At 48.4% G+C, this 27,728-nt stretch overlaps 1 protein-coding gene across 4 annotated transcripts in view; it reads right to left on the reverse strand.

The window, feature by feature from the left end:
• Positions 1 to 27,728, reverse strand: part of TGFB1I1 (transforming growth factor beta 1 induced transcript 1) — a 148,661-nt gene that overhangs the window by 93,498 nt on the left and 27,435 nt on the right. For 2 of the 4 annotated variants that reach the window (XM_083152177.1, XM_083152178.1), the window contains exons 3-5: positions 14,807 to 14,868; positions 14,668 to 14,732; positions 13,879 to 13,982 (exon numbers count right to left, since the gene is read on the reverse strand). In XM_083152177.1, coding sequence (XP_083008303.1) covers positions 13,879 to 13,982; positions 14,668 to 14,732; positions 14,807 to 14,868 — 231 coding nt within the window. Of the gene's footprint in view, positions 1 to 13,878; positions 13,983 to 14,667; positions 14,733 to 14,806; positions 14,926 to 27,728 lie in introns of all 4 variants that reach the window. The other 2 variants (XM_083152175.1, XM_083152176.1) reach the window with 1 other exon arrangement.

The following is a 27,728-nucleotide window of genomic DNA, read 5'->3' on the forward strand; positions in this document are numbered from 1 at the left end:
AAATACAGTTAAGGAACAACGTAATAACGTCTTTACAGAAAAAGCATAAAAACTCCCTAGTACATAAGGACCTAACATAACACATAAAAGGACACAGATCACATTTGAAGTGTAATTTATTATTTAAAACCTATAAAATTAAGAAAGGTTTTTCACATATATATATATATGGAATATTTCACAAACTGGACAGTTTTATTTTAAATATACTCTAATAAAGATTAAAAACGATTTAAACTCATACATTTCTTTCAAAACTCCTCTTGTGCGCCAACAAAAAAGACATTGTTCCCTGTCCTCTTTTCTCCCATGTAATAAGTCAGCAGAAGAGAATCGATGGTATGTTGGGAGCGAGGACTGTGTAATAGACAGCAGAGGAGAAGCAATGGTACTGTGGGAGCGAGGGATGTATAATATAGTATCGCCAGCCCCCCCCAACCCCCCCAGCGGCCGGCTCGTGCCAGAGGGAGGCGCCCGCGCATGAGACACTCGCACGCACGTGGCAATGGAGCTTGCCACGGGTCACCGCCGCCGGTCCCCCTCACCGCCTGACCCTCCCACACCCAAACCCAGCCCGTCTCCCTGAACCGGAGAACGGCAGGGAGACGGTGCCCAGCCGCCGTAATACTGAGACACGTATGTGCGTGGCACGCGCATCCCAGTCCCTATTTTGGCGGGAGCCGGCATTGAATGAGGCAGGCTCCATCTGTTGTCAGAGGATAAGCGGTGGTACGGTGGGAAGGAGGAATGGTGGGAGAAAGGGATGTTTATTTGTCAAAAGAGAATTGATGGTACAGTGGGAGCTAGTGATGTCTAATAGTCAAAGGAGAAGCGATGGTATGGTGGGAGTGCGGGATCTGTAGTACTCAGAGGAGAAGCGATGGTATGGTGGGAGTGCGGGATCTGTAGTACTTAGAGGAGAAGCGATGGTATGGTGGGAGTGCGGGATCTGTAGTACTCAGAGGAGAAGCGATGGTATGGTGGGAGTGCGGGATCTGTAGTACTCAGAGGAGAAGCGATGGTATGGTGGGAGTGCGGGATCTGTAGTACTCAGAGGAGAAGCGATGGTATGGTGGGAGTGAGGGATCTGTAGTACTCAGAGGAGAAGCGATGGTATGGTGGGAGTGAGGGATCTGTAGTACTCAGAGGAGAAGCGATGGTATGGTGGGAGTGAGGGATCTGTAGTACTCAGAGGAGAAGCGATGGTATGGTGGGAGTGAGGGATCTGTAGTACTCAGAGGAGAAGCGATGGTATGGTGGGAGTAAGGGATCTGTAGTACTCAGAGGAGTAAGCGATGGTATGGTGGGAGTGAGGGATCTGTAGTACTCAGAGGAGAAGCGATGGTATGGTGGGAGTGCGGGATCTGTAGTACTCAGAGGAGAAGCGATGGTATGGTGGGAGTGCGGGATCTGTAGTACTCAGAGGAGAAGCGATGGTATGGTGGGAGTGCGGGATCTGTAGTACTCAGAGGAGAAGCGATGGTATGGTGGGAGTGCGGGATCTGTAGTACTCAGAGGAGAAGCGATGGTATGGTGGGAGTGAGGGATCTGTAGTACTCAGAGGAGAAGCGATGGTATGGTGGGAGTGCGGGATCTGTAGTACTCAGAGGAGAAGCGATGGTATGGTGGGAGTGCGGGATCTGTAGTACTCAGAGGAGAAGCGATGGTATGGTGGGAGTGCGGGATCTGTAGTACTCAGAGGAGAAGCGATGGTATGGTGGGAGTGCGGGATCTGTAGTACTCAGAGGAGAAGCGATGGTATGGTGGGAGTGCGGGATCTGTAGTACTCAGAGGAGAAGCGATGGTATGGTGGGAGTGAGGGATCTGTAGTACTCAGAGGAGAAGCGATGGTATGGTGGGAGTGAGGGATCTGTAGTACTCAGAGGAGAAGCGATGGTATGGTGGGAGTGAGGGATCTGTAGTACTCAGAGGAGAAGCGATGGTATGGTGGGAGTGAGGGATCTGTAGTACTCAGAGGAGAAGTGATGGTATGGTGGGAGTGCGGGATCTGTAGTACTCAGAGGAGAAGCGATGGTATGGTGGGAGTGAGGGATCTGTAGTACTCAGAGGAGAAGCGATGGTATGGTGGGAGTGAGGGATCTGTAGTACTCAGAGGAGAAGCGATGGTACGGTGGGAGTGAGGGATCTGTAGTACTCAGAGGAGAAGCGATGGTACGGTGGGAGTGAGGGATCTGTAGTACTCAGAGGAGAAGCGATGGTACGGTGGGAGTGAGGGATCTGTAGTACTCAGAGGAGAAGCGATGGTATGGTGGGAGTGAGGGATCTGTAGTACTCAGAGGAGGAGCGATGGTATGGTGGGAGTGAGGGATCTGTAGTACTCAGAGGAGAAGCGATGGTATGGTGGGAGTGAGGGATCTGTAGTACTCAGAGGAGAAGCGATGGTATGGTGGGAGTGAGGGATCTGTAGTACTCAGAGGAGAAGCGATGGTATGGTGGGAGTGAGGGATCTGTAGTACTCAGAGGAGAAGCGATGGTATGGTGGGAGTGAGGGATCTGTAGTACTCAGAGGAGAAGCGATGGTATGGTGGGAGTGAGGGATCTGTAGTACTCAGAGGAGAAGCGATGGTATGGTGGGAGTGAGGGATCTGTAGTACTCAGAGGAGAAGCGATGGTACGGTGGGAGTGAGGGATCTGTAGTACTCAGAGGAGAAGCGATGGTATGGTGGGAGTGAGGGATCTGTAGTACTCAGAGGAGGAGCGATGGTATGGTGGGAGTGAGGGATCTGTAGTACTCAGAGGAGAAGCGATGGTATGGTGGGAGTGAGGGATCTGTAGTACTCAGAGGAGAAGCGATGGTATGGTGGGAGTGAGGGATCTGTAGTACTCAGAGGAGAAGCGATGGTATGGTGGGAGTGAGGGATCTGTAGTACTCAGAGGAGAAGCGATGGTATGGTGGGAGTGAGGGATCTGTAGTACTCAGAGGAGAAGCGATGGTATGGTGGGAGTGAGGGATCTGTAGTACTCAGAGGAGAAGCGATGGTATGGTGGGAGTGAGGGATCTGTAGTACTTAGAGGAGAAGTGACAGTACGGTTGGAGCAAGGAATGTGTAACAGTCAGCAGAGGAGAAGCGATGGTACGGTGGGGGCGAGGGCAGTGTAATAGTGAGCAGAGGGAAAGCAATGGTACAAAGAGAGTGAGGGTCATGTAATAGTCAGCATGCCAGATAACCAGGATGGATCAGGGACAGGTGATGGAGGTGACTGGGAGATGGGAGATGATACTGGTTACATATAGGCAGGCACCAGTCACACCAGTAACACAGGAGGAAGCAGGGACAGGTGATGGAGGTGACTGGGAGATTATACTGGTTACATATAGGCAGGCACCAGTGACACCAGTAACACAGGATGGAGCAGGGACAGGTGATGGTGGTGACTGGGAGATTATACTGGTTACATATAGGCAGGCACCAGTCACACCAGTAACACAGGAGGAAGCAGGGACAGGTGATGGAGGTGACTGGGAGATTATACTGGTTACATATAGGCAGGCACCAGTCACACAGGAGGTAGCAGGGACAGGTGATGGTGGTGACTGGGAGATTATACTGGTTACATATAGGCAGGCACCAGTCACACAGGAGGAAGCAGGGACAGGTGATGGAGGTGACTGGGAGATTATACTGGTTACATATAGGCAGGCACCAGTCACACCAGTAACACAGGATGGAGCAGGGACAGGTGATGGAGGTGACTGGGAGATTATACTGGTTACATATAGGCAGGCACCAGTCACACCAGTAACACAGGAGGAAGCAGGGAGAGGTGATGGTGGTGACTGGGAGATTATACTGGTTACATATAGGCAGGCACCAGTCACAACATGTAACACAGAAGGGAGCAGGGACAGGTGATGGAGGTGACTGGGAGATTATACTGGTTACATATAGGCAGGCACCAGTCACACAGTAACACAGGATGGAGCAGGGATAGGTGATGGAGGTGACTGGGAGATGGAAGATTATACTGGTTACATATAGGCAGGCACCAGTCACACCAGTAACACAGGAGGTAGCAGGGACAGGTGATGGTGGTGACTGGGAGATTATACTGGTTACATATAGGCAGGCACCAGTCACACAGGAGGAAGCAGGGACAGGTGATGGAGGTGACTGGGAGATTGTACTGGTTACATATAGGCAGGCACCAGTCACACCAGTAACACAGGATGGAGCAGGGACAGGTGATGGTGGTGACTGGGAGATTGTACTGGTTACATATAGGCAGGCACCAGTCACACCAGTAACACAGGATGGAGCAGGGACAGGTGATGGTGGTGACTGGGAGATTATACTTGTTACATATAGGCAGGCACCAGTCACACCAGTAACACAGGAGGAAGCAGGGACAGGTGATGGTGGTGACTGGGAGATTATACTGGTTACATATAGGCAGGCACCAGTCACACAGTAACACAGGATGGAGCAGGGACAGGTGATGGTGGTGACTGGGAGATTATACTGGTTACATATAGGCAGGCACCAGTCACACCAGTAACACAGGAGGAAGCAGGGACAGGTGATGGTGGTGACTGGGAGATTATACTGGTTACATATAGGCAGGCACCAGTCACACCAGTAACACAGGATGGAGCAGGGACAGGTGATGGTGGTGACTGGGAGATTATACTGGTTACATATAGGCAGGCACCAGTCACACCAGTAACACAGGAGGGAGCAGGGACAGGTGATGGTGGTGACTGGGAGATTGTACTGGTTACATATAGGCAGGCACCAGTCACACCAGTAACACAGGATGGAGCAGGGACAGGTGATGGTGGTGACTGGGAGATTATACTTGTTACATATAGGCAGGCACCAGTCACACCAGTAATACAGGATGGAGCAGGGACAGGTGATGGTGGTGACTGGGAGATTATACTGGTTACATATAGGCAGGCACCAGTCACACCAGTAATACAGGATGGAGCAGGGACAGGTGATGGTGGTGACTGGGAGATTATACTGGTTACATATAGGCAGGCACCAGTCACACCAGTAACACAGGAGGAAGCAGGGACAGGTGATGGAGGTGACTGGGAGATTATACTGGTTACATATAGGCAGGCACCAGTCACACCAGTAACACAGGATGGAGCAGGGACAGGTGATGGAGGTGACTGGGAGATTATACTGGTTACATAAAGGCAGGCACCAGTCACACCAGTAACACAGGAGGAAGCAGGGACAGGTGATGGAGGTGACTGGGAGATTATACTGGTTACATATAGGCAGGCACCAGTCACACCAGTAACACAGGATGGAGCAGGGACAGGTGATGGTGGTGACTGGGAGATTATACTGGTTACATATAGGCAGGCACCAGTCACACCAGTAACACAGGAGGAAGCAGGGACAGGTGATGGAGGTGACTGGGAGATTATACTGGTTACATATAGGCAGGCACCAGTCACACCAGTAACACAGGAGGAAGCAGGGAGAGGTGATGGTGGTGACTGGGAGATTATACTGGTTACATATAGGCAGGCACCAGTCACACCAGTAACACAGGAGGGAGCAGGGACAGGTGATGGAGGTGACTGGGAGATTATACTGGTTACATATAGGCAGACACCAGTAACACAGGATGAAGCAGGGACAGTTGATAGAGGTGACTGGGAGATTATACTGGTTACATATAGGCAGGCACCAGTCACACCAGTAACACAGGAGGAAGCAGGGACAGGTGATGGTGGTGACTGGGAGATGGGAGATTGTACTGGTTACATATAGGCAGGCACCAGTCACACCAGTCACATAGGAGGAAGCAGGGACAGGTGATGGTGGTGACTGGGAGATGATACTGGTTACATATAGGCAGGCACCAGTCACACCAGTAACACAGGATGGAGCAGGGACAGGTGATGGAGGTGACTGGGAGATGGAAGATTATACTGGTTACATATAGGCAGGCACCAGTCACACCAGTAACACAGGAGGAAGCAGGGACAGGTGATGGTGGTGACTGGGAGATGATACTGGTTACATATAGGCAGGCACCAGTCACACCAGTAACACAGGAGGTGATGGTGGTGACTGGGAGATGATACTGGTTACATATAGGCAGGCACCAGTCACACCAGTAACACAGGAGGGAGCAGGGACAGGTGATGGAGGTGACTGGGAGATGATACTGGTTACATATAGGCAGGCACCAGTCACACCAGTAACACAGGAGGTGATGGTGGTGACTGGGAGATGATACTGGTTACATATAGGCAGGCACCAGTCACACCAGTAACACAGGAGGGAGCAGGGACAGGTGATGGAGGTGACTGGGAGATTATACTGGTTACACATATGCAGGCACCAGTCACACCAGTAACACAGGAGGAAGCAGGGACAGGTGATGGAGGTGACTGGGAGATTATACTGGTTACATATATGCAGGCACCAGTCACACCAGTAACACAGGAGGAAGCAGGGACAGGTGATGGTGGTGACTGGGAGATTATACTGGTTACATATAGGCAGGCACCAGTCACACCAGTAACACAGGAGGAAGCAGGGACAGGTGATGGAGGTGACTGGGAGATTATACTGGTTACATATAGGCCGGCACCAGTCACACCAGTAACACAGGAGGGAGCAGGGACAGGTGATGGTGGTGACTGGGAGATTGTACTGGTTACATAAAGGCAGGCACCAGTCACACCAGTAACACAGGATGGAGCAGGGACAGGTGATGGTGGTGACTGGGAGATTATACTGGTTACATATAGGCAGGCACCAGTCACACCAGTAACACAGGAGGAAGCAGGGACAGGTGATGGTGGTGACTGGAAGATTATACTGGTTACATATAGGCAGGCACCAGTCACACCAGTAACACAGGAGGGAGCAGGGACAGGTGATGGTGGTGACTGGGAGATTGTACTGGTTACATAAAGGCAGGCACCAGTCACACCAGTAACACAGGATGGAGCAGGGACAGGTGATGGTGGTGACTGGGAGATTATACTGGTTACATATAGGCAGGCACCAGTCACACCAGTAACACAGGAGGAAGCAGGGACAGGTGATGGTGGTGACTGGGAGATTATACTGGTTACATATAGGCAGGCACCAGTCACACCAGTAACACAGGAGGAAGCAGGGACAGGTGATGGTGGTGACTGGGAGATTATACTGGTTACATATAGGCAGGCACCAGTCACACCAGTAACACAGGAGGGAGCAGGGACAGGTGATGGTGGTGACTGGGAGATTGTACTGGTTACATATAGGCGGGCACCAGTCACACCAGTAACACAGGATGGAGCAGGGACAGGTGATGGTGGTGACTGGGAGATTATACTGGTTACATATAGGCAGGCACCAGTCACACCAGTAACACAGGAGGGAGCAGGGACAGGTGATGGTGGTGACTGGGAGATTATACTGGTTACATATAGGCAGGCACCAGTCACACCAGTAACACAGGAGGAAGCAGGGACAGGTGATGGTGGTGACTGGGAGATTATACTGGTTACATATAGGCAGGCACCAGTCACACCAGTAACACAGGAGGGAGCAGGGACAGGTGATGGTGGTGACTGGGAGATTGTACTGGTTACATATAGGCGGGCACCAGTCACACCAGTAACACAGGATGGAGCAGGGACAGGTGATGGTGGTGACTGGGAGATTATACTGGTTACATATAGGCCGGCACCAGTCACACCAGTAACACAGGAGGGAGCAGGGACAGGTGATGGTGGTGACTGGGAGATTGTACTGGTTACATAAAGGCAGGCACCAGTCACACCAGTAACACAGGATGGAGCAGGGACAGGTGATGGTGGTGACTGGGAGATTATACTGGTTACATATAGGCAGGCACCAGTCACACCAGTAACACAGGAGGAAGCAGGGACAGGTGATGGTGGTGACTGGAAGATTATACTGGTTACATATAGGCAGGCACCAGTCACACCAGTAACACAGGAGGGAGCAGGGACAGGTGATGGTGGTGACTGGGAGATTGTACTGGTTACATATAGGCGGGCACCAGTCACACCAGTAACACAGGATGGAGCAGGGACAGGTGATGGTGGTGACTGGGAGATTATACTGGTTACATATAGGCAGGCACCAGTCACACCAGTAACACAGGAGGGAGCAGGGACAGGTGATGGAGGTGACTGGGAGATTATACTGGTTACATATAGGCAGGCACCAGTCACACCAGTAACACAGGAGGGAGCAGGGACAGGTGATGGAGGTGACTGGGAGATTATACTGGTTACATATAGGCAGGCACCAGTCACACCAGTAACACAGGAGGAAGCAGGGACAGGTGATGGAGGTGACTGGGAGATTATACTGGTTACATATAGGCAGGCACCAGTCACACCAGTAACACAGGATGGATCAGGGACAGGTGATGGTGGTGACTGGGAGATTATACTGGTTACATATAGGCAGGCACCAGTCACACCAGTAACACAGGAGGAAGCAGGGACAGGTGATGGTGGTGACTGGGAGACGGAAGATTATACTGGTTACATATAGGCAGGCACCAGTCACACCAGTCACACAGGAGGAAGCAGGGACAGGTGATGGTGGTGACTGGGAGATTATACTGGTTACATATAGGCAGGCACCAGTCACACCAGTAACTCAGGAGGAAGCAGGGAGAGGTGATGGAGGTGACTGGGAGATTATACTGGTTACATATAGGCAGGCACCAGTCACACCAGTAATACAGGATGGAGCAGGTGATGGAGGTGACTGGGAGATTATACTGGTTACATATAGGCAGGCACCAGTCACACCAGTAACACAGGATGGAGCAGGGACAGGTGATGGTGGTGACTGGGAGATTATACTGGTTACATATAGGCAGGCACCAGTCACACCAGTCACACAGGAGGAAGCAGGGACAGGTGATGGTGGTGACTGGGAGATTATACTGGTTACATATAGGCAGGCACCAGTCACACCAGTAACACAGGAGGAAGCAGGGACAGGTGATGGTGGTGACTGGGAGACGGAAGATTATACTGGTTACATATAGGCAGGCACCAGTCACACAGGAGGAAGCAGGGACAGGTGATGGAGGTGACTGGGAGATTATACTGGTTACATATAGGCCGGCACCAGTCACACCAGTAACACAGGATGGAGCAGGGACAGGTGATGGTGGTGACTAGGAGATTATACTGGTTACATATAGGCAGGCACCAGTCATACCAGTCACACAGGATGGAGCAGGGACAGGTGATGGTGGTGACTGGGAGATTATACTGGTTACATATAGGCAGGCACCAGTCACACCAGTAACACAGGAGGAAGCAGGGACAGGTGATGGAGGTGACTGGGAGATTATACTGGTTACATATAGGCAGGCACCAGTCACACCAGTAACACAGGATGGAGCAGGGACAGGTGATGGTGGTGACTGGGAGATTATACTGGTTACATATAGGCAGGCACCAGTCACACCAGTAACACAGGAGGAAGCAGGGACAGGTGATGGAGGTGACTGGGAGATTATACTGGTTACATATAGGCAGGCACCAGTCACACCAGTAACACAGGAGGAAGCAGGGAGAGGTGATGGTGGTGACTGGGAGATTATACTGGTTACATATAGGCAGGCACCAGTCACACCAGTAACACAGGAGGGAGCAGGGACAGGTGATGGAGGTGACTGGGAGATTATACTGGTTACATATAGGCAGACACCAGTAACACAGGATGAAGCAGGGACAGTTGATAGAGGTGACTGGGAGATTATACTGGTTACATATAGGCAGGCACCAGTCACACCAGTAACACAGGAGGAAGCAGGGACAGGTGATGGTGGTGACTGGGAGATGGGAGATTGTACTGGTTACATATAGGCAGGCACCAGTCACACCAGTCACATAGGAGGAAGCAGGGACAGGTGATGGTGGTGACTGGGAGATGATACTGGTTACATATAGGCAGGCACCAGTCACACCAGTAACACAGGATGGAGCAGGGACAGGTGATGGAGGTGACTGGGAGATGGAAGATTATACTGGTTACATATAGGCAGGCACCAGTCACACCAGTAACACAGGAGGAAGCAGGGACAGGTGATGGTGGTGACTGGGAGATGATACTGGTTACATATAGGCAGGCACCAGTCACACCAGTAACACAGGAGGTGATGGTGGTGACTGGGAGATGATACTGGTTACATATAGGCAGGCACCAGTCACACCAGTAACACAGGAGGGAGCAGGGACAGGTGATGGAGGTGACTGGGAGATGATACTGGTTACATATAGGCAGGCACCAGTCACACCAGTAACACAGGAGGTGATGGTGGTGACTGGGAGATGATACTGGTTACATATAGGCGGGCACCAGTCACACCAGTAACACAGGAGGGAGCAGGGACAGGTGATGGAGGTGACTGGGAGATTATACTGGTTACACATATGCAGGCACCAGTCACACCAGTAACACAGGAGGAAGCAGGGACAGGTGATGGAGGTGACTGGGAGATTATACTGGTTACATATATGCAGGCACCAGTCACACCAGTAACACAGGAGGAAGCAGGGACAGGTGATGGTGGTGACTGGGAGATTATACTGGTTACATATAGGCAGGCACCAGTCACACCAGTAACACAGGAGGAAGCAGGGACAGGTGATGGAGGTGACTGGGAGATTATACTGGTTACATATAGGCCGGCACCAGTCACACCAGTAACACAGGAGGGAGCAGGGACAGGTGATGGTGGTGACTGGGAGATTGTACTGGTTACATAAAGGCAGGCACCAGTCACACCAGTAACACAGGATGGAGCAGGGACAGGTGATGGTGGTGACTGGGAGATTATACTGGTTACATATAGGCAGGCACCAGTCACACCAGTAACACAGGAGGAAGCAGGGACAGGTGATGGTGGTGACTGGAAGATTATACTGGTTACATATAGGCAGGCACCAGTCACACCAGTAACACAGGAGGGAGCAGGGACAGGTGATGGTGGTGACTGGGAGATTGTACTGGTTACATAAAGGCAGGCACCAGTCACACCAGTAACACAGGATGGAGCAGGGACAGGTGATGGTGGTGACTGGGAGATTATACTGGTTACATATAGGCAGGCACCAGTCACACCAGTAACACAGGAGGAAGCAGGGACAGGTGATGGTGGTGACTGGGAGATTATACTGGTTACATATAGGCAGGCACCAGTCACACCAGTAACACAGGAGGAAGCAGGGACAGGTGATGGTGGTGACTGGGAGATTATACTGGTTACATATAGGCAGGCACCAGTCACACCAGTAACACAGGAGGGAGCAGGGACAGGTGATGGTGGTGACTGGGAGATTGTACTGGTTACATATAGGCGGGCACCAGTCACACCAGTAACACAGGATGGAGCAGGGACAGGTGATGGTGGTGACTGGGAGATTATACTGGTTACATATAGGCAGGCACCAGTCACACCAGTAACACAGGAGGGAGCAGGGACAGGTGATGGTGGTGACTGGGAGATTATACTGGTTACATATAGGCAGGCACCAGTCACACCAGTAACACAGGAGGAAGCAGGGACAGGTGATGGTGGTGACTGGGAGATTATACTGGTTACATATAGGCAGGCACCAGTCACACCAGTAACACAGGAGGGAGCAGGGACAGGTGATGGTGGTGACTGGGAGATTGTACTGGTTACATATAGGCGGGCACCAGTCACACCAGTAACACAGGATGGAGCAGGGACAGGTGATGGTGGTGACTGGGAGATTATACTGGTTACATATAGGCCGGCACCAGTCACACCAGTAACACAGGAGGGAGCAGGGACAGGTGATGGTGGTGACTGGGAGATTGTACTGGTTACATAAAGGCAGGCACCAGTCACACCAGTAACACAGGATGGAGCAGGGACAGGTGATGGTGGTGACTGGGAGATTATACTGGTTACATATAGGCAGGCACCAGTCACACCAGTAACACAGGAGGAAGCAGGGACAGGTGATGGTGGTGACTGGAAGATTATACTGGTTACATATAGGCAGGCACCAGTCACACCAGTAACACAGGAGGGAGCAGGGACAGGTGATGGTGGTGACTGGGAGATTGTACTGGTTACATATAGGCGGGCACCAGTCACACCAGTAACACAGGATGGAGCAGGGACAGGTGATGGTGGTGACTGGGAGATTATACTGGTTACATATAGGCAGGCACCAGTCACACCAGTAACACAGGAGGGAGCAGGGACAGGTGATGGAGGTGACTGGGAGATTATACTGGTTACATATAGGCAGGCACCAGTCACACCAGTAACACAGGAGGGAGCAGGGACAGGTGATGGAGGTGACTGGGAGATTATACTGGTTACATATAGGCAGGCACCAGTCACACCAGTAACACAGGATGGATCAGGGACAGGTGATGGTGGTGACTGGGAGATTATACTGGTTACATATAGGCAGGCACCAGTCACACCAGTAACACAGGAGGAAGCAGGGACAGGTGATGGTGGTGACTGGGAGACGGAAGATTATACTGGTTACATATAGGCAGGCACCAGTCACACCAGTCACACAGGAGGAAGCAGGGACAGGTGATGGTGGTGACTGGGAGATTATACTGGTTACATATAGGCAGGCACCAGTCACACCAGTAACTCAGGAGGAAGCAGGGAGAGGTGATGGAGGTGACTGGGAGATTATACTGGTTACATATAGGCAGGCACCAGTCACACCAGTAATACAGGATGGAGCAGGTGATGGAGGTGACTGGGAGATTATACTGGTTACATATAGGCAGGCACCAGTCACACCAGTAACACAGGATGGAGCAGGGACAGGTGATGGTGGTGACTGGGAGATTATACTGGTTACATATAGGCAGGCACCAGTCACACCAGTCACACAGGAGGAAGCAGGGACAGGTGATGGTGGTGACTGGGAGATTATACTGGTTACATATAGGCAGGCACCAGTCACACCAGTAACACAGGAGGAAGCAGGGACAGGTGATGGTGGTGACTGGGAGACGGAAGATTATACTGGTTACATATAGGCAGGCACCAGTCACACAGGAGGAAGCAGGGACAGGTGATGGAGGTGACTGGGAGATTATACTGGTTACATATAGGCCGGCACCAGTCACACCAGTAACACAGGATGGAGCAGGGACAGGTGATGGTGGTGACTAGGAGATTATACTGGTTACATATAGGCAGGCACCAGTCATACCAGTCACACAGGATGGAGCAGGGACAGGTGATGGTGGTGACTGGGAGATTATACTGGTTACATATAGGCAGGCACCAGTCACACCAGTCACACAGGATGGAGCAGGGACAGGTGATGGATGTGACTGGGAGATTATACTGGTTACATATAGGCAGGCACCAGTCACACAGGACGTGATGGTGGTGACTGGGAGATTATACTGGTTACATATAGGCAGGCACCAGTCACACAGGAGGAAGCAGTGACAGGTGATGGATGTGACTGGGAGATGGAAGATTATACTGGCTTTATATAGGCACTCAGGCTGCCAAGAGAACTCTTGGACCCCAGTACAACAGCTTCCCAGGGCCCCCTGGGGTGGGGGGGTGTCACCACAGCCTGTTAAGGGCGTGTTTAGCACATGAGAAGAACCTATGTACAGGAGCATGGCTTGCCTTCTAGCAGCTGGGGCATAAGTATTCCCAGTATTTCCTCAAATTTGCAGCCACTTCTTACACTATGACCATACCTGCCCGCACTCCCGCCACACAGCTGAGTGTGTGACCCGTGCGGCGCGGTGCACCGGCTGCCTTTAAAACAAAAAAGAAGTGCATGTCTGTCGTTCCTCAGGCCCTTCTGACAGGCCCTGGTGAAATGTAGCCCCCCCCCCCCTCAGCGGCCCATACCAGTCATACCAGTGATGTTGAACTGGGTGGCATTTAGCTCGTTCAGCAGACGATCCAACTCGCACAGTCCGCCCCCGACACTCGCTGGTACTGGGGGAAGCTTCTTTACTGTGCTGTGGAGAGAGGATGAGGAAGGCAGAGATCGGAATCAATATGAAACTATTACTCACACAGGGCCTTATTCTAGTTCACTCTTTCTGACAAATTCCTTCTAAAGGTGTGTACACACGTACAGATTTTCTGTCGGATCTATCTGGTGGGAACAAAAATCTGGAAATGTATGGGAGCAACTGACTCAAAAAATTGTTCCCAAACACTTGAAAACAGACAGTGATCAGTCAGACAAATTGTATAATCGTTCTGATATAACAAATTTATCAAAGCAGATATATTTTTTTTGTTTTCCTGCATCTGGGTGGACATTTTTGATTGTAATATGCTCCCATACATTTCCATGTTTTTGTTCCCACCAGATAGATCAGACAGAATATCTGTACGTGTGCACGCACCTTTAGATGGACAAAATCATGTGCACTGCAGGTGGGGCAGATGTTACTTGTGCAGAGAATTAGATTTGGGTGGGGTTTTACTTCAAAGTGAGATCTATATTGCAGTGTAAAAATAAAGCCTGCCCAGAAACAAAATAACTCACCCAAATCTAATTCTCTCTGCACATGTTACATCTGCCCCACCTGCAGTGCACATGTTTTGTCCATCTAAGAAGGATTATGTCAGAAAGAGTGAACTAGAATAAGGCCCATAGAATGTAGCACGGGAGTGGGTTCTGGGGCATTAGACCTGTACACGTGACTCTTGTCAGCAGGGAAGTTCTCCATGTTGGGATCTATATAAGACAATGATGCCTGCAAAAACAAAAGAGACAGTGAGAGAATATTCAGGATTATAGCATTAGCTGTGATGTCCAACGTGCCATTACCTGTGGGGCATAAGGTGGTGGAGGCGGGCGCTGCTCACAGGTCACCAGCTTATCCAAGGAATCTGTCAACAAAACTGGGCAATGAGTGGAGGATACCTGCAGGTCAGCAAGGAGGGTGTCTGTAAGGAACAGAAGAGCCAGTCACTCAGCATCTATCTATCTAAAGACCCATACACACTAGGAGATTTTCATTTCCAAAGACTTTGCCAAAATATCTGTCACCAAAGTAGTGCGTACACACTGAGCTATTTTCCCCAAGGAGCGAGAGATTTTCAGGAGGCAAAAGACTTTGCTGAAAATCTTTCATTATAAGGCTATTTGCATAATAGGCGGGGTTTGAATTCCAAGGGTTTTAGCAGCGGCCATTTTATTCAGCTATTTTCCCCAAGGAGCGAGAGATTTTCAGGAGGCAAAAGACTTTGCTGAAAATCTTTCATTATAAGGCTATTTGCATAATAGGCGGGGTTTGAATTCCAAGGGTTTTAGCAGCGGCCATTTTATTCAGTGTATTTCTGTTCTTGAGGCCGATTCAGAGTTGATAGCTGGGCTGCGTATATTTGGAGCAGAGGGATCAGGTAAACACCCATGTGCACGGCTACAATGTTATTTGCAGCCGTGCACGTAGGGAGAAATCCATTCACCTGTGTCAGCAATGTATTGGCTACTGCCACAATAAAATTAGGGTTGCCACCTTTGTGTGGAGAGATTCCCAGACAGTGGTTCGCTCCTTGACCCACCCACAGCCCACCCATTAACATGCCCCCAGCCCCGCCCCTTGACTCACATTATCTTGCTAAAATGTTATTCTTGATTTTGCACAATGTAATGCCCATTACACAATATGCCATACATCGTAATGGCAATTACACATTATGCCACACACTGTGATGCCCATTACATATTATACCACGCACACCATAATGGCTATTACATAATATGCCACATTAGTGCCGCTTACCTATATAATCATTTCTATGGGTTTCTTGCTCAATGATCGATGCCAGGGCCTTCATACTCAATGCCATGGGGGAGGAAAAATGCTCATTGCCACAGGGGAGTTTAAGAGCACAAATAAACTGCCAAAAAAAGGCTTTAAAACGTGTAGGACTCTGCTTTTTAACCGTGTTGAAATACCGGTTAACTTTAACCGGTAAATCAACTCTGGCACTTTCACATTGCAGCCTTAAACGTTTTAAAATGGAAAAAAAACGGCAATATACCGCTTCACAATATGCCGCCGGGTAGTCAATAGCTAGCGGATGACTTACCCGGCGGCGGGGCAGGCAGCTGGAGGCGGAGGGTGGGGGGCGTGCAGCTGGAGGCGGAGGGTGGGGGGTGTGCAGCTGGAGGCGGCAGGGCGGGCAGCTGGAGGCGGAGGGTGCGGGCAGTGAGACGTGCTGCTGCCATGTAAAATTCACGTCTCACGCTGGACCGCTAGCCAATGGGCGCTTGCGGGCCAGCAGCCAACCATCTGGTGGCTGCTGGACTGCGAGCGCCTATTGGCTAGCGGTCCAGCAGGAAATGTGAATTTTACATAGCAGCAGCACGTCTCACTGAGTCTCTCCGACTCCCAGACACAGCGGGGAGCGGGGGACTCAGGGCCCAGCACGCAGCATGCAACACAGGCAGGGGGAGAGGTGAAGTGAGCAGCTAACCGGCGGCTGGCTCACCCACCCACCCTGCTGCAAGCTGCACCCACCCACCCTGCTGCAAGCTGCACCCACCCACCCTGCTGCAAGCTGCACCCACCCACCCTGCTCCAAGCTGCACCCACCCACCTACCCTCCCTGCTGCACCTACCCACCTATCCACCCTGCACCCATCCACCTACCCACCCTGCACCTACCCACCCTGCTGCACCTACCCACCCTGCACACATCCACCTACCCACCCTGCACCCACCCAACTACCCACCCTGCACCCACCAACCTACCCACCCTGCTGCACCCACCCTGCACCCACCCACCCTGCTGCACCCACCCACCCTGCTGCACCCACCCACCCTGCTCCAAGCTGCACCCACCTACCCACCCTGCTCCAAGCTGCACCCACCCACCCTGCACCAAGCTGCACCCACCCAGCACCCACCCTGCTGCACCCACCCTGCTGCACATGACTGCAACCCACCCTCCCTGCTGCACACTACCGCTCCCTCCATGCTGCACTCTACCGCTCCCACCCTCCCTCCCTGTTGCACACCACCACCGCTACCACCCTCCCTCTCTGTTGCACACCACCACCGCTCCCACCCTCCCTCTCTGTTGCACACCACCACCGCTCCCACCCTCCCTCCCTGTTGCACATCACCACCGCTCCCACCCTCCCTCCCTGCTGCACACAACACCACTCCCACCCTCCCTCCCTGCTGCACACCACCGGCGGTGCGCTGAATTGAAAATACCGTCCGGGAGCAGGCCGCTGCACAGTTCTGTCCACCTTGGCAACAAGCAAATTCAGACCCCCTTGGCATCGAGCATGAAGCCCCTGGCATTGAGCATGTAGGTAAGTGCCACTTATGTGTCAAATGTGTAATGGGCGTTGCGGTGTGTTATATAGTATGTCATGGGCATTGCAGTGTGTTATATAGTATGTCATGGGCATTGCAGTGTGTTATATAGTATGTCATGGGCATTGCAGAGTGTTATATAGTATGTCATGGGCATTGCAGAGTGTTATATAGTATGTCATGGGCATTGCAGAGTGTTATATATAATGTCATGGGCATTGCGGTGTGTTATTTAGTATGTCATGGGCATTGCGGTGTGTTATTTAGTATGTCATGGGCATTGCGGAGTGTTATATAGTATGTCATGGGCATTGCGGAGTGTTATATAGTATGTCATGGGCATTGCGGAGTGTTATATAGTATATCATGGGCATCATGTGTGCGACATATTGTGCAATTGTCATCACAGTGTGCGGCGTAATATGTAATTGACATCACAGTGCGTGGCGTAATGTGTAATTGTCATCACAGTGTGCGGCGTAATGTGTAATTGGTATCAGGGATAAACAGTGTATAATGATTTAAGTAGCATGTCATTGTTTGGTCTTTATCTGTGAGGCGTACTAAGTCACTGTGTGGCCTTCAGCCCGCCAACTTAAGTGCGGGAATTACACCAAACCACCTATTTTGGCGAGCCTGCGGCGCGCGCAATTTCTTCACTACCATGTTATGTATTTGGGGGGGGGGCGGAATTTTTATTTATTCGCCCTGGGAGCTGAATTGGCTAGAAACGGCCCTGGACCTATGTGCTGTATTATATGTGGGGGGACCTACGTGCTCTACTATCATCTGTGTGTGGAGGACCTATGTGCTGTAATATCTGGGGGGGCTATTTGCTGTATTATTATCTGTGGGACCTATGTGCTTTATTATCAGGGTGGGGGATTTACGGATCAGATGTTACACACCTGCGATTTTGGCCCGATTTTTCCTGATTATCGGCCCAAAGTGCCGAAATCGGATGAAATTGGCCCAAAATCGCATAGTGTATAGCCACTCCTCTCTGTCAGGTGGCCACACCCCTTCAAAAAAGCCACGCCCCTTGGTGGGCCCCTGTGAGTGCATTTCCCTGGTGGGCCCTTCATGCCCCAGTCCGACACTGCTAGCAAGTGCATGTTTTTTTTTGTTTTTTTTTATTAGAACTGTGTTTGCTGGGCTGTGTAGTACTTTTAACTTTCATTTTACAGCACCAGATTCATGAAGTATAGATCCAGTGAGCTGGGCTCCATCTGTCTGTGTCTCCCACTTGCTTTACTTCCTGGTGTATCACACCTCTATTACACCAGTGACCACTAACAGCCATGCAAAGATTCTGGAACTGGGGACCACTGACATTAATTCATTGATGGGTGCCGACACGAGTATGTCAACACAAAAAAAAATTCACATTTCAACCAGATTTTTCCATTTGTCCCCAGGCTAGATTATTTCTAGAAGATGGTCAGCAAAGATCTTGGTCAAATTGAACTGAACAAGCACTTTTTTGCCTCTGAGGACAATTTGAGTATATCAGAGAGAAGGGCACTCAAGGAAATCAAAGGTTGGGAGGACAACATTATAAAACCCTCCAATAAGGGGGGGTGTGGTGTTATGGTCAAGAAGCAAGTACAAAAGAGAACTGGAGCGACAGTTAGGGGTTAAAATCATGCTACAAGAAACTAATCTTCAACCCCACTAATGATTTTCTGGCTCTGTATAAGAAAATGCTGGAACAGGCAAGGAAAGAGTCCTGTCCAAAACACAATATGACTTTTTGAAAGTGATGAATGTTAAGATCCCAAAAATGTGAGGACAACCCTCCCGGTAGGCCCATTGTGTCGGGTATGGGGGGGACTTACTGAAAGGGCCAGCCAATTTGTGGACCATCACCTGAGGAAATACGTCACCACACTAACCTCATACATATGTGACACAATGGATGTCTTGAACAAAATACAGGGTAATACCCTGAACACCAATACCTGGCTTATCACGTGCAATGTCGAAAGCCTGTATACCAGTATAATTCATCAGTACGGTATACAGGCTGCAAAATATTTTTTAAGCATGGATAAGGACACACCTCTCAACAATTTTGTGATTAAACTATTACAGTTTGTCTGTGAGGACCAGTTCTACCCCCAGGTACAGGTGACAGCGATGGGAAGCACTTGTGCCCCCACGTATGCGAACCTGTACCTGGGGTGGTGGGAACATGAGAGGGTCTTTACAGAAGATACCGAGATGTACTATGAACACATACTTATACACAACCTACTCATAATATGGGAAGGCGATGTGAGCCTGTTTGTGGAATTTATAAACCTACTAAACCACAACGATCTCAATCTCAGACTCACGTATCACACCAGCCAAAAAGAGGTCGAGTACCTAGACCTCTGTATAAGTATAAAAACAGATGGGTCCATCACTACGGATATTTTCTGCAAAAACGCCGCTACTAACTCGCTGCACACTTTCCACCAGTCATTAAAGGTAGGGATGGCCATCGACCATCGATGATTCGAAATCATGGATGGTTCATGGCCGATGTTGAATACTTTTGCCATCGATGGGGGAGAACCAGATGGTTTCCCTCCATCGATGGAACAGCAAAACAATGTTTTGCTTTTTTTTTTTCCAAAGTGCCGGGACACTGAGCATAGCTCCGCCCCCGACACGCGCGAAGCCCCGCCCACATGTTTTGATTGGCCCGCAGGCCAATCAAACACAATGGATGACCATCGATATGTAAAAATATTGATGGTCAGCCATTGCATAGTTTAGCACTATCGACAGTTGCAGAATTGCCATCAATGGCAACCATCTATGGCAATGGCAATGATGGCCATCCCTAATTAAAGGGCTCCCCAAAGGGAAGTACCTCAGGTCTAAGCGTAACTGCTCCAAAGAAACCATATATGATCAGACAGCAGACCAACTTGATCAACGATTGAAAAATAGAGGATACAGTAAGAGTACTATCCTCAAAGCTAGAAAGGAAGTGCGACAACTTCTTGTCCCCAGAAAGAAAACCACCAACCAGTATGATAAAATTGGTACTTTCTGTAAGGAGTGGCGACAAGTACAAGAGGTACTTAACAAGCACATCAATATCCTCAGACCTTGAAGATATTTTAGGGTACAAGATAGACATTAGCTGGAGGCGCAGTAGCAATTTGAGGGACATCTTGGTATACAGCCATTTTGAGAAAGAGAAGACCACCAAAATGTCAAGAAAGGATTCTTTAAATGTGGTACTTGAAAAAAAAATATTCCCTCATATGACATCACAAAAGTTCTACATAGACAGATATGGTAAGATGTGCAATATTCATCAGCACATCTCATGTGACACCGCAGGGGTGATCTACAATTTGGAATGCCCCTGCGGGAAACATTACATCGGTAGGACCCGCAGACCACTAAAAAAAAGGGACTAGCAGAACATCTGCTAAGTATCAGAAATGCCAGGAGAGACCAAGAAAAGTTCAAGACTCTCACGCCGGTGGCCAGACATTTTTTGAGATACCATCAAGGCAGTCCATATGGCCTCAAAGCCTATGGGATGACCAAAATTGAGACAAACATATGGAGAGGAGATTGGTATAAGGAACTCCGTAAGCAAGAAACGCGATTGATATTCCTAATGGGGTCAATGTCCACAGTAGGTCTAAATGAGGAAAACTACACAGTTTTCCTATAACATCTCCATCTCCTCTCCTCAAATGATTATCCTGTATATTTACAGGATCCATTTACAGGATTATGGTTTCAGTTGTTTTTCATCTAAATAATTATTTTCTCACCCCAAAGCTGTATCAAACATGTGGTACCATACAAACCCCTCTCTTCTCACAACGAGTTTAGCACAAATCTCTATGTGGCTAACATATACATTACTCACTAATAACATGTCACTTGCCAATTTCACTCACCGATGGATCACTTTTGCCTGTATCCCATTACAAATATATCACATATCACTAGAATCACCTATTTTTTTTTTAAATACTCCATCATTTTATATTGTTTACATCTTATTTATACACACATCACGTCTATATACTAATATACTATTCCTCATACTTTCTTGAACATGAACATTTTACTAATACATATACTGTACTATCAAATTTTTATATTTTCATATTTTTTATAATTTTTTTGGATTGTAGTGATTCTGTATACATCATATCCTTTATTCACTAATATGTCACTGACACTCTCAGTACACCCATACATAATAAATTAACACATTTTCTTATTTATGTACCAAGAAAAAGTTTTTCTTATGACTGGTGTATATTAATACAATATTTTTCTTTTATATGTACATCTGTTATAAATATAACAAACGTATATAAAATACTTCCTCTATACATAAAGAATCTCATGCACACATCGTATCTCCCTTTGTAACAAAGTCGACATCCGGTATCAAGAGCGTCAGCTTGAACGAAGCAGAAGCGATCGTCCGAAACCACGATCCTTTCCTAGTCCAGCTCCGTCTATTCCAGTCTCCATTCCAGCAGAAGAACCTACTGTATGCAGATAAATGGGTTCCATCTGTCATCAGAGGAGCGTTCCCAATGCAAGAGAGAACTTGTGTATGTACCGGTGGCCTGGAAACTCCTCTTCCTAATCGGCAAAGGAGAGGCCAGATTGGGAATATTACTAACTTCTCCTACTCCAACTGAATCAACTCTTTCGGTTACCATCAGACTGCCATCAAGGTCCATCAAGACTAAAGCTTTACTGGATTCAGGGGCAGTCGGTAACTTCATGTGCAGTAAGCTCATTACCCAGCTTTCAATTCCTATCCAACACCTGGAGCAACCCATGTATTTAACAGCCTTCGATGGCAGCCAGATCCATAATGGGTAAGTAACCCATCAAACCTGTCCTCTGGAATTACAAGTCGGAGTTCTGCATAAGGAGAAGATTCAGTTCCCTACGATTCCCAAATCCTCTCATCAGTTAGTGCTCAGTCTGCCGTGGTTGGCTCTACATAACCCATACATAGACTGGTCTTTCATAGAGGTTAAAGCTTGGGGATCAACCTGTTTCTCTTCATATCTTCCTCGAGTAACACCTATTCGCCAAACAACTCCCGTAGGCTCATCTGCTTTTTCTCCCCAATATCCCATGTTTTCTGATGTCTTCAGCAAAGGTGGTGCCGATACTCTACCCCCTCACCGAGAATGGGACTGTCCCATTGAACTAATTCCCGGGAAATCTCCTCCTCGGGGTCATACGTACAAATGATCAATTCCTGAGACTAAAGCTATGTCAGAATACATACAGGAAAACCTCAAAAAGGGTTTCATCCGACCCTCTACTTCACCAGCGGGAGCAGGCTTCTTTTTCGTAAAGAAAAAAGACGGGTCACTCCGATCCTGCATAGACTATCGAGGTCTGAATGACATAACAATCAAGAACCGATATCCTCTTCCGCTAATTACAGAATTTTTTGACAAAGTCAAAGGCGCTTCCATCTTCTCTAAACTCGACCTACAGGGGCGCTTACAATTTGATTCACATCCGTTCCGGTGATGAGAGGAAGACCGCATTCAATACCTGCCATGGGCATTATGAATATCTTGTGATGCCATTCAGGTTGTGTAATGCTCCCGCTGTCTTCCAGCAATTTGTCAATGACATCTTTAGAGATTTGCTTTACAAATCCATGGTGGTCTATTTGGACGACATCTTAATCTTTTTGTCAGCTCTACAATCCCATCACTTCATTTTAAAATAAGTGCTTTCCAGATTACGACTAAACCATCTTTGCTGTAAACTTGAGAAATGTGTCTTTGAGGTGACATCCATCCCATTCCTTGGGCACATTCGTTCGGGCACTGGCTAGGAGATGGACCCAGGAAAGTTAAAGGCAATCCAAGATTGGACCGCTCCTACAACACTGAAGGGCATTCAAAGGTTTCTCGGTTTTACTAATTATTATAGATGTTTCATCCATGATTTCTCCACACTAGCAGCACCATTGGCCGTGTTGACCCGCAAAGGTGCGGACCCAGCTCACTGGTCCCCTGAAGCAACCTCAGCCTTTCTTCAGCTCAATTGAGCGTGCCTCACTGCTCCTATTCTTCTACAACCTAACATTGACAAGCCATCCTTCTTAGAAGTTGATGCCTCGTCTGAAGGGGTTGGAGCTATTCTATCTCAAAACGGAGAGGCCCAGATACTACATCCTTGCGGATACTTCTCCAAAAAATTATTGATCACAGAACGGAACTATCCAATCGGGGAACAAGAATTACTAGCCATAAAACTCGCCTTGGAGGAATGGCGTTACCTGTTGGAGGGAGCTCGTCATAAAATTACAGTCTATTCAGACCACAAGAATCTCTTTTCTTAGAAATGTGCAGTGCCTGTCCTCCAGACAAGCTCGCTGGTCTACCTTCTTTGAGCATTTTAACTTTCAAATTATCTTCCGACCTGGTACTCAGAATTGCAAAGCAGATGCCCTTTCGCAGTCGTTTGATTCCACAGTGGAAGAATGTCCAAAGTTGCAGCTGATCCTCAACACCTCCTGGGAAACTTTTGTTCCAGAGGAACTCCGGAAGAAGATCTTGATTTGGACCTATGCCTTTCGTTTTGCGGGACACACCGGAATCCAAAAGACTTTGAGCTTTCTACAACGCTCCTACTGGTGGCCAACCATGCGCAGAGACGTAGTTCGTTTTTTTTCCCTCCTGTATTAAATGCTCTCAACACAAGTCATCCCATCAGCCACCAGCCGGCGCTCTAGAACCTCTGTCCCACTTGTCCATGGACTTTATTACAGATTTACCATCCTCCAAAGGGCATTCAGTAATCTGGCTAGTGGTGGATCATTTCTCAAAAATGGCACTGAACGGGTGACTCAAGACCTGGAAGGATTCCTCTGTATATACTTATTCTCCTTCCAGCATGACTGGGTGGATTTGCTGCCCTGGGCAGAGTTTGCCCATAAAATGTATACCATTCTTCCTCTAGTACAACTTCTTTCTTTATCGTGCACCCTTATGCTCTGGAATTTTCCAGTCTACCAGCTGTCAATTCCTTTCTGCATCATTTCTCAAAGATCTGGTCGAATGTCCACTCCACTCTTCAAAAGTCCTCAAATCGATACAAAAAAGCGTCAGACAAGAGAAGAAAAGCAGTTCCATCAATGAAAGTTGGAGATCAGGTGTGGCTGTCCACGCGAAATCTCCTTCTCTGTTTACCTTCAATGAAGTTCGCCCCTTGCTACATCGGTCCATTTTCCATTGCCCAAGTTCTTAATCCAGCTGCGTATAGACTAAAACTTCCACCTTCAATGAAAATTTTCCAATTATTTCCACATTTCCCTCCTGAAACCTTTAAGATTGAGTCCTTTTCAACCTAAACCTCCCAAAACTCCCACCATTAAGACCGAAAGACAAGCTGAATTTGATGTCAAAAGAATCCTCAATTGTCGTCAATGAAACTCCCGCATGCAGTTTCTAGTAGTAAGGACAGGCTACGGCCCAGAAGAAAATTAGTGGGTTGATGCATCTGATTGGCATGCTCCTAATTTTGTTTGACAATTATTCCGCAGGAATCCTGGTAAAAACCAGAGGTGTCCGGAAAGTGTCCAAAAAGGGGGGTCACGGTCATGGGAGGCCGCCGCGGGACACGGCAGGTCTCCTACTCACCTGTCTATGCCCAGCGGCGTCTCTCCGTGATGTCTGGGAGGCATGCAGGGGGTGTTGGAGCATCTCTGGCAGCCCGGCGGAAGCGGCTACGGAAGGCAGGGGCTGAGTGCAGGGATGGACTGAAGGCCGGTGCTGCCATCTTGGTTGTGGCCAAATATGCCTTTTTTGTCAGTATGCCCATTTCCTGGTCCCAGGCTCTGGGCAGCCAATGGCAGCCATCCTCTGCACATAAGAGTGATCTGCCTAGGCAGCTCCGTGTCAGTGCAAAGAGTCAGACAGGCTGCATGTTTCCTGGCTTGTTGTCCTTCATCACTGGCAACCCTTCCAGTCGTGTTATCCACTCTGAGGGCTCCTGCTTTTCACTATGTACTGCCTGCCTAGTCATTATCTACTTGCCGAGAACCCCAGCCAGTTATCACCAACTCCTCCTACGTCCACAGCTCCGTTGCCAGTCTCCGGACCCGTGGCCAGTCACCCTTCTCCATCAGGCACCTCTCACGTGGCTAAAAGTTTTCCAGCCTCCTTGTGTTCCCGACCGGATTCTACGTTCCCGGCTACAGGACACCAAAACCCCCTTTCTCCGGTATTCGCCATTTCAAATCCATTCCAGCTTAATGGGATTCCAATTTCCCTCTGCTATTGACTACTGCCAGACTTTCGCAAGACGTATTCGTTTGCTGCAAATCCTCTATTGGACTCTCAAAGACGTTATTTCAGACAAGCCTGTTTCTTTCCTGTAAATGCATAGGTCTTTTATTAAACCAGCACATTTTCAACCTACCCCTTACCGTGTCTCTTTTGAATTTCCTTTGTTTGGTTTGTATGAGAGTCTCGTCAATCTTTGTTATTTTTTCATTTGTCTTTTTTTTTTAAGTTTTAAAGTCTTCCATTGTTGTGAGATTTTCGAACCGTTTTTCATATATTGCAATATTATCGTTGATTTGTGATAGGCTGTGTGTTCTGTCTTCAATGATGAGCTTAATGAGCTCATTTGAGCAGTTGTCTAATATCGTGTCCCATTTTTTCTGAAATGTTTGCTGTGTTGTATCAAAAGTGACATTTTTGTTCATTCGAAGTCCTCGTGGGATGAGGTTGTTTCCTAAGTATTTTTTTAAAGTGGTTACTTCCCACCATTGTCGGGCCTCTTGGCTATATAATATTTCTAATTTAAGAAACTGTTTGGAAGCCATCTTCTTCATTAGGCGGAGCTGGTGCAGGATTGTCTTTACAAAAAATATTTTCTATATCGTTCCTTTTTTGTTGATACGTTAAGTGCATTGATATATATAGGTATGTCATGTTTAGAGCTGCAGTGGTTTGGGTGGCTGAAATAAAAATGGGGTAATGCGCTAAAACTTTAAAAAAGCTGCTCAATTAAATAAGGGCAATATATAAAAGATGAGGAGCGCTAATAAATGGTTTAGAAGAGAATAGAGATAGGTAAAAGAGGGCAAAAAAACCCTGAAAATAAAATGTTTGTAAAAAGATGTTTACAGCTCCTTAGAACTTGTGTGTATATTGTCTGTGGAAAAGGGATACTGTGCTCACCCTACCTCTAACAAGCGGGATGCAGGACACGGGGACTTGCATGCTGCGGCTGAGTATTGAAGCCGCTGGTCTCCGCTCCGTCTGATGGATGACGTCACTCGATGCGGTGGGTGCCGCTTCTGCTCCGATGGGATGGAGTTCTCTTGCTGAGGTGGGTTTGACATGCCAGGGGCATCCACAGACAAGCCTTCAACGCGTTTCGTGCTGTTAAAGCACTTTTTCAAGAATGGCCGTTTTGGCATTTCTTTGGGTTTTTTATATCTAAAAAACTTTATTGAAAAAAACGGAACTTGGCTAAAAAAGCGGTGGGAACCGCACGGTGAACCTACTGTGTGCTGTAGGTCACATTGACAAGTGTCATTAAAAAAGATATAAGGTGTTTTAAAAAAAAAAAAAAAAAAAAAGTAGAAGGAAAAAGAAAAAGATATTTGTAAAAATATAATATAAAATGTGAGAAAGTTATTTATAAAAATGCATTGAGTTCGAAGTCAATATTCATTCCTTTAGGCAGTAAAGTTTGCATTTCGTAGATCCATTTGGTTTCTGTTTGTTTGAGCAATTTAATGAAGTCTCCGCCTCTCCAGTGTTGGGCAACTTTTTTTATTCCAATGCAGCGTAAACCAGATGGATTTTTATTATGTTTTTGTAGAAAATTCGGTACTTATGTAGTATCTGGGCTGCCGATTTTTTGATTGTATGCCTTAAGTTAAGGCATACAATCAGATGCGATGCGATATCGCATCGCATCGCATCCGATATCGGATGCGATGACCCGATTTTTCCATAGGAATCAATGTTAAAATGATTCCTATGGAAAAATGGGTCCTTTTCATACCCCTACTATCCAAGTGGGCATGGAGTTGGATATAAACCTGTGGCGAGCGTAGCGAGCCACCGAGCCCGAAGCGTGGCGAGCGAAGCGAGCCCCGCGAGGGGACGGTATTCGTCCCCTCGCGGGGCTCGCTTCGCTCGCCACGCTTCGGGCTCGGTGGCTCGCTACGCTCGCCACAGGTTTATATCCAACTCCATGCCCACTTGGATAGTAGGGGTATGAAAAGGACCCATTTTTCCCATTGAATTCCATGTTAAAATGGACTCAGTCCATTTTAACATTGATTCCTATGGAAAAATCGGGTCATCGCATCGCATCGCATCGAATCGCATGGTCGCATGCGATGCGATGCGATCTCCCGATCCGACCCGATTTAGA

The sequence above is a fragment of the Crinia signifera genome, chromosome 7 (genome assembly GCF_055691185.1).
Source record: "Crinia signifera chromosome 7, ASM5569118v1, whole genome shotgun sequence".
Classification (NCBI taxonomy): domain Eukaryota; kingdom Metazoa; phylum Chordata; class Amphibia; order Anura; family Myobatrachidae; genus Crinia; species Crinia signifera.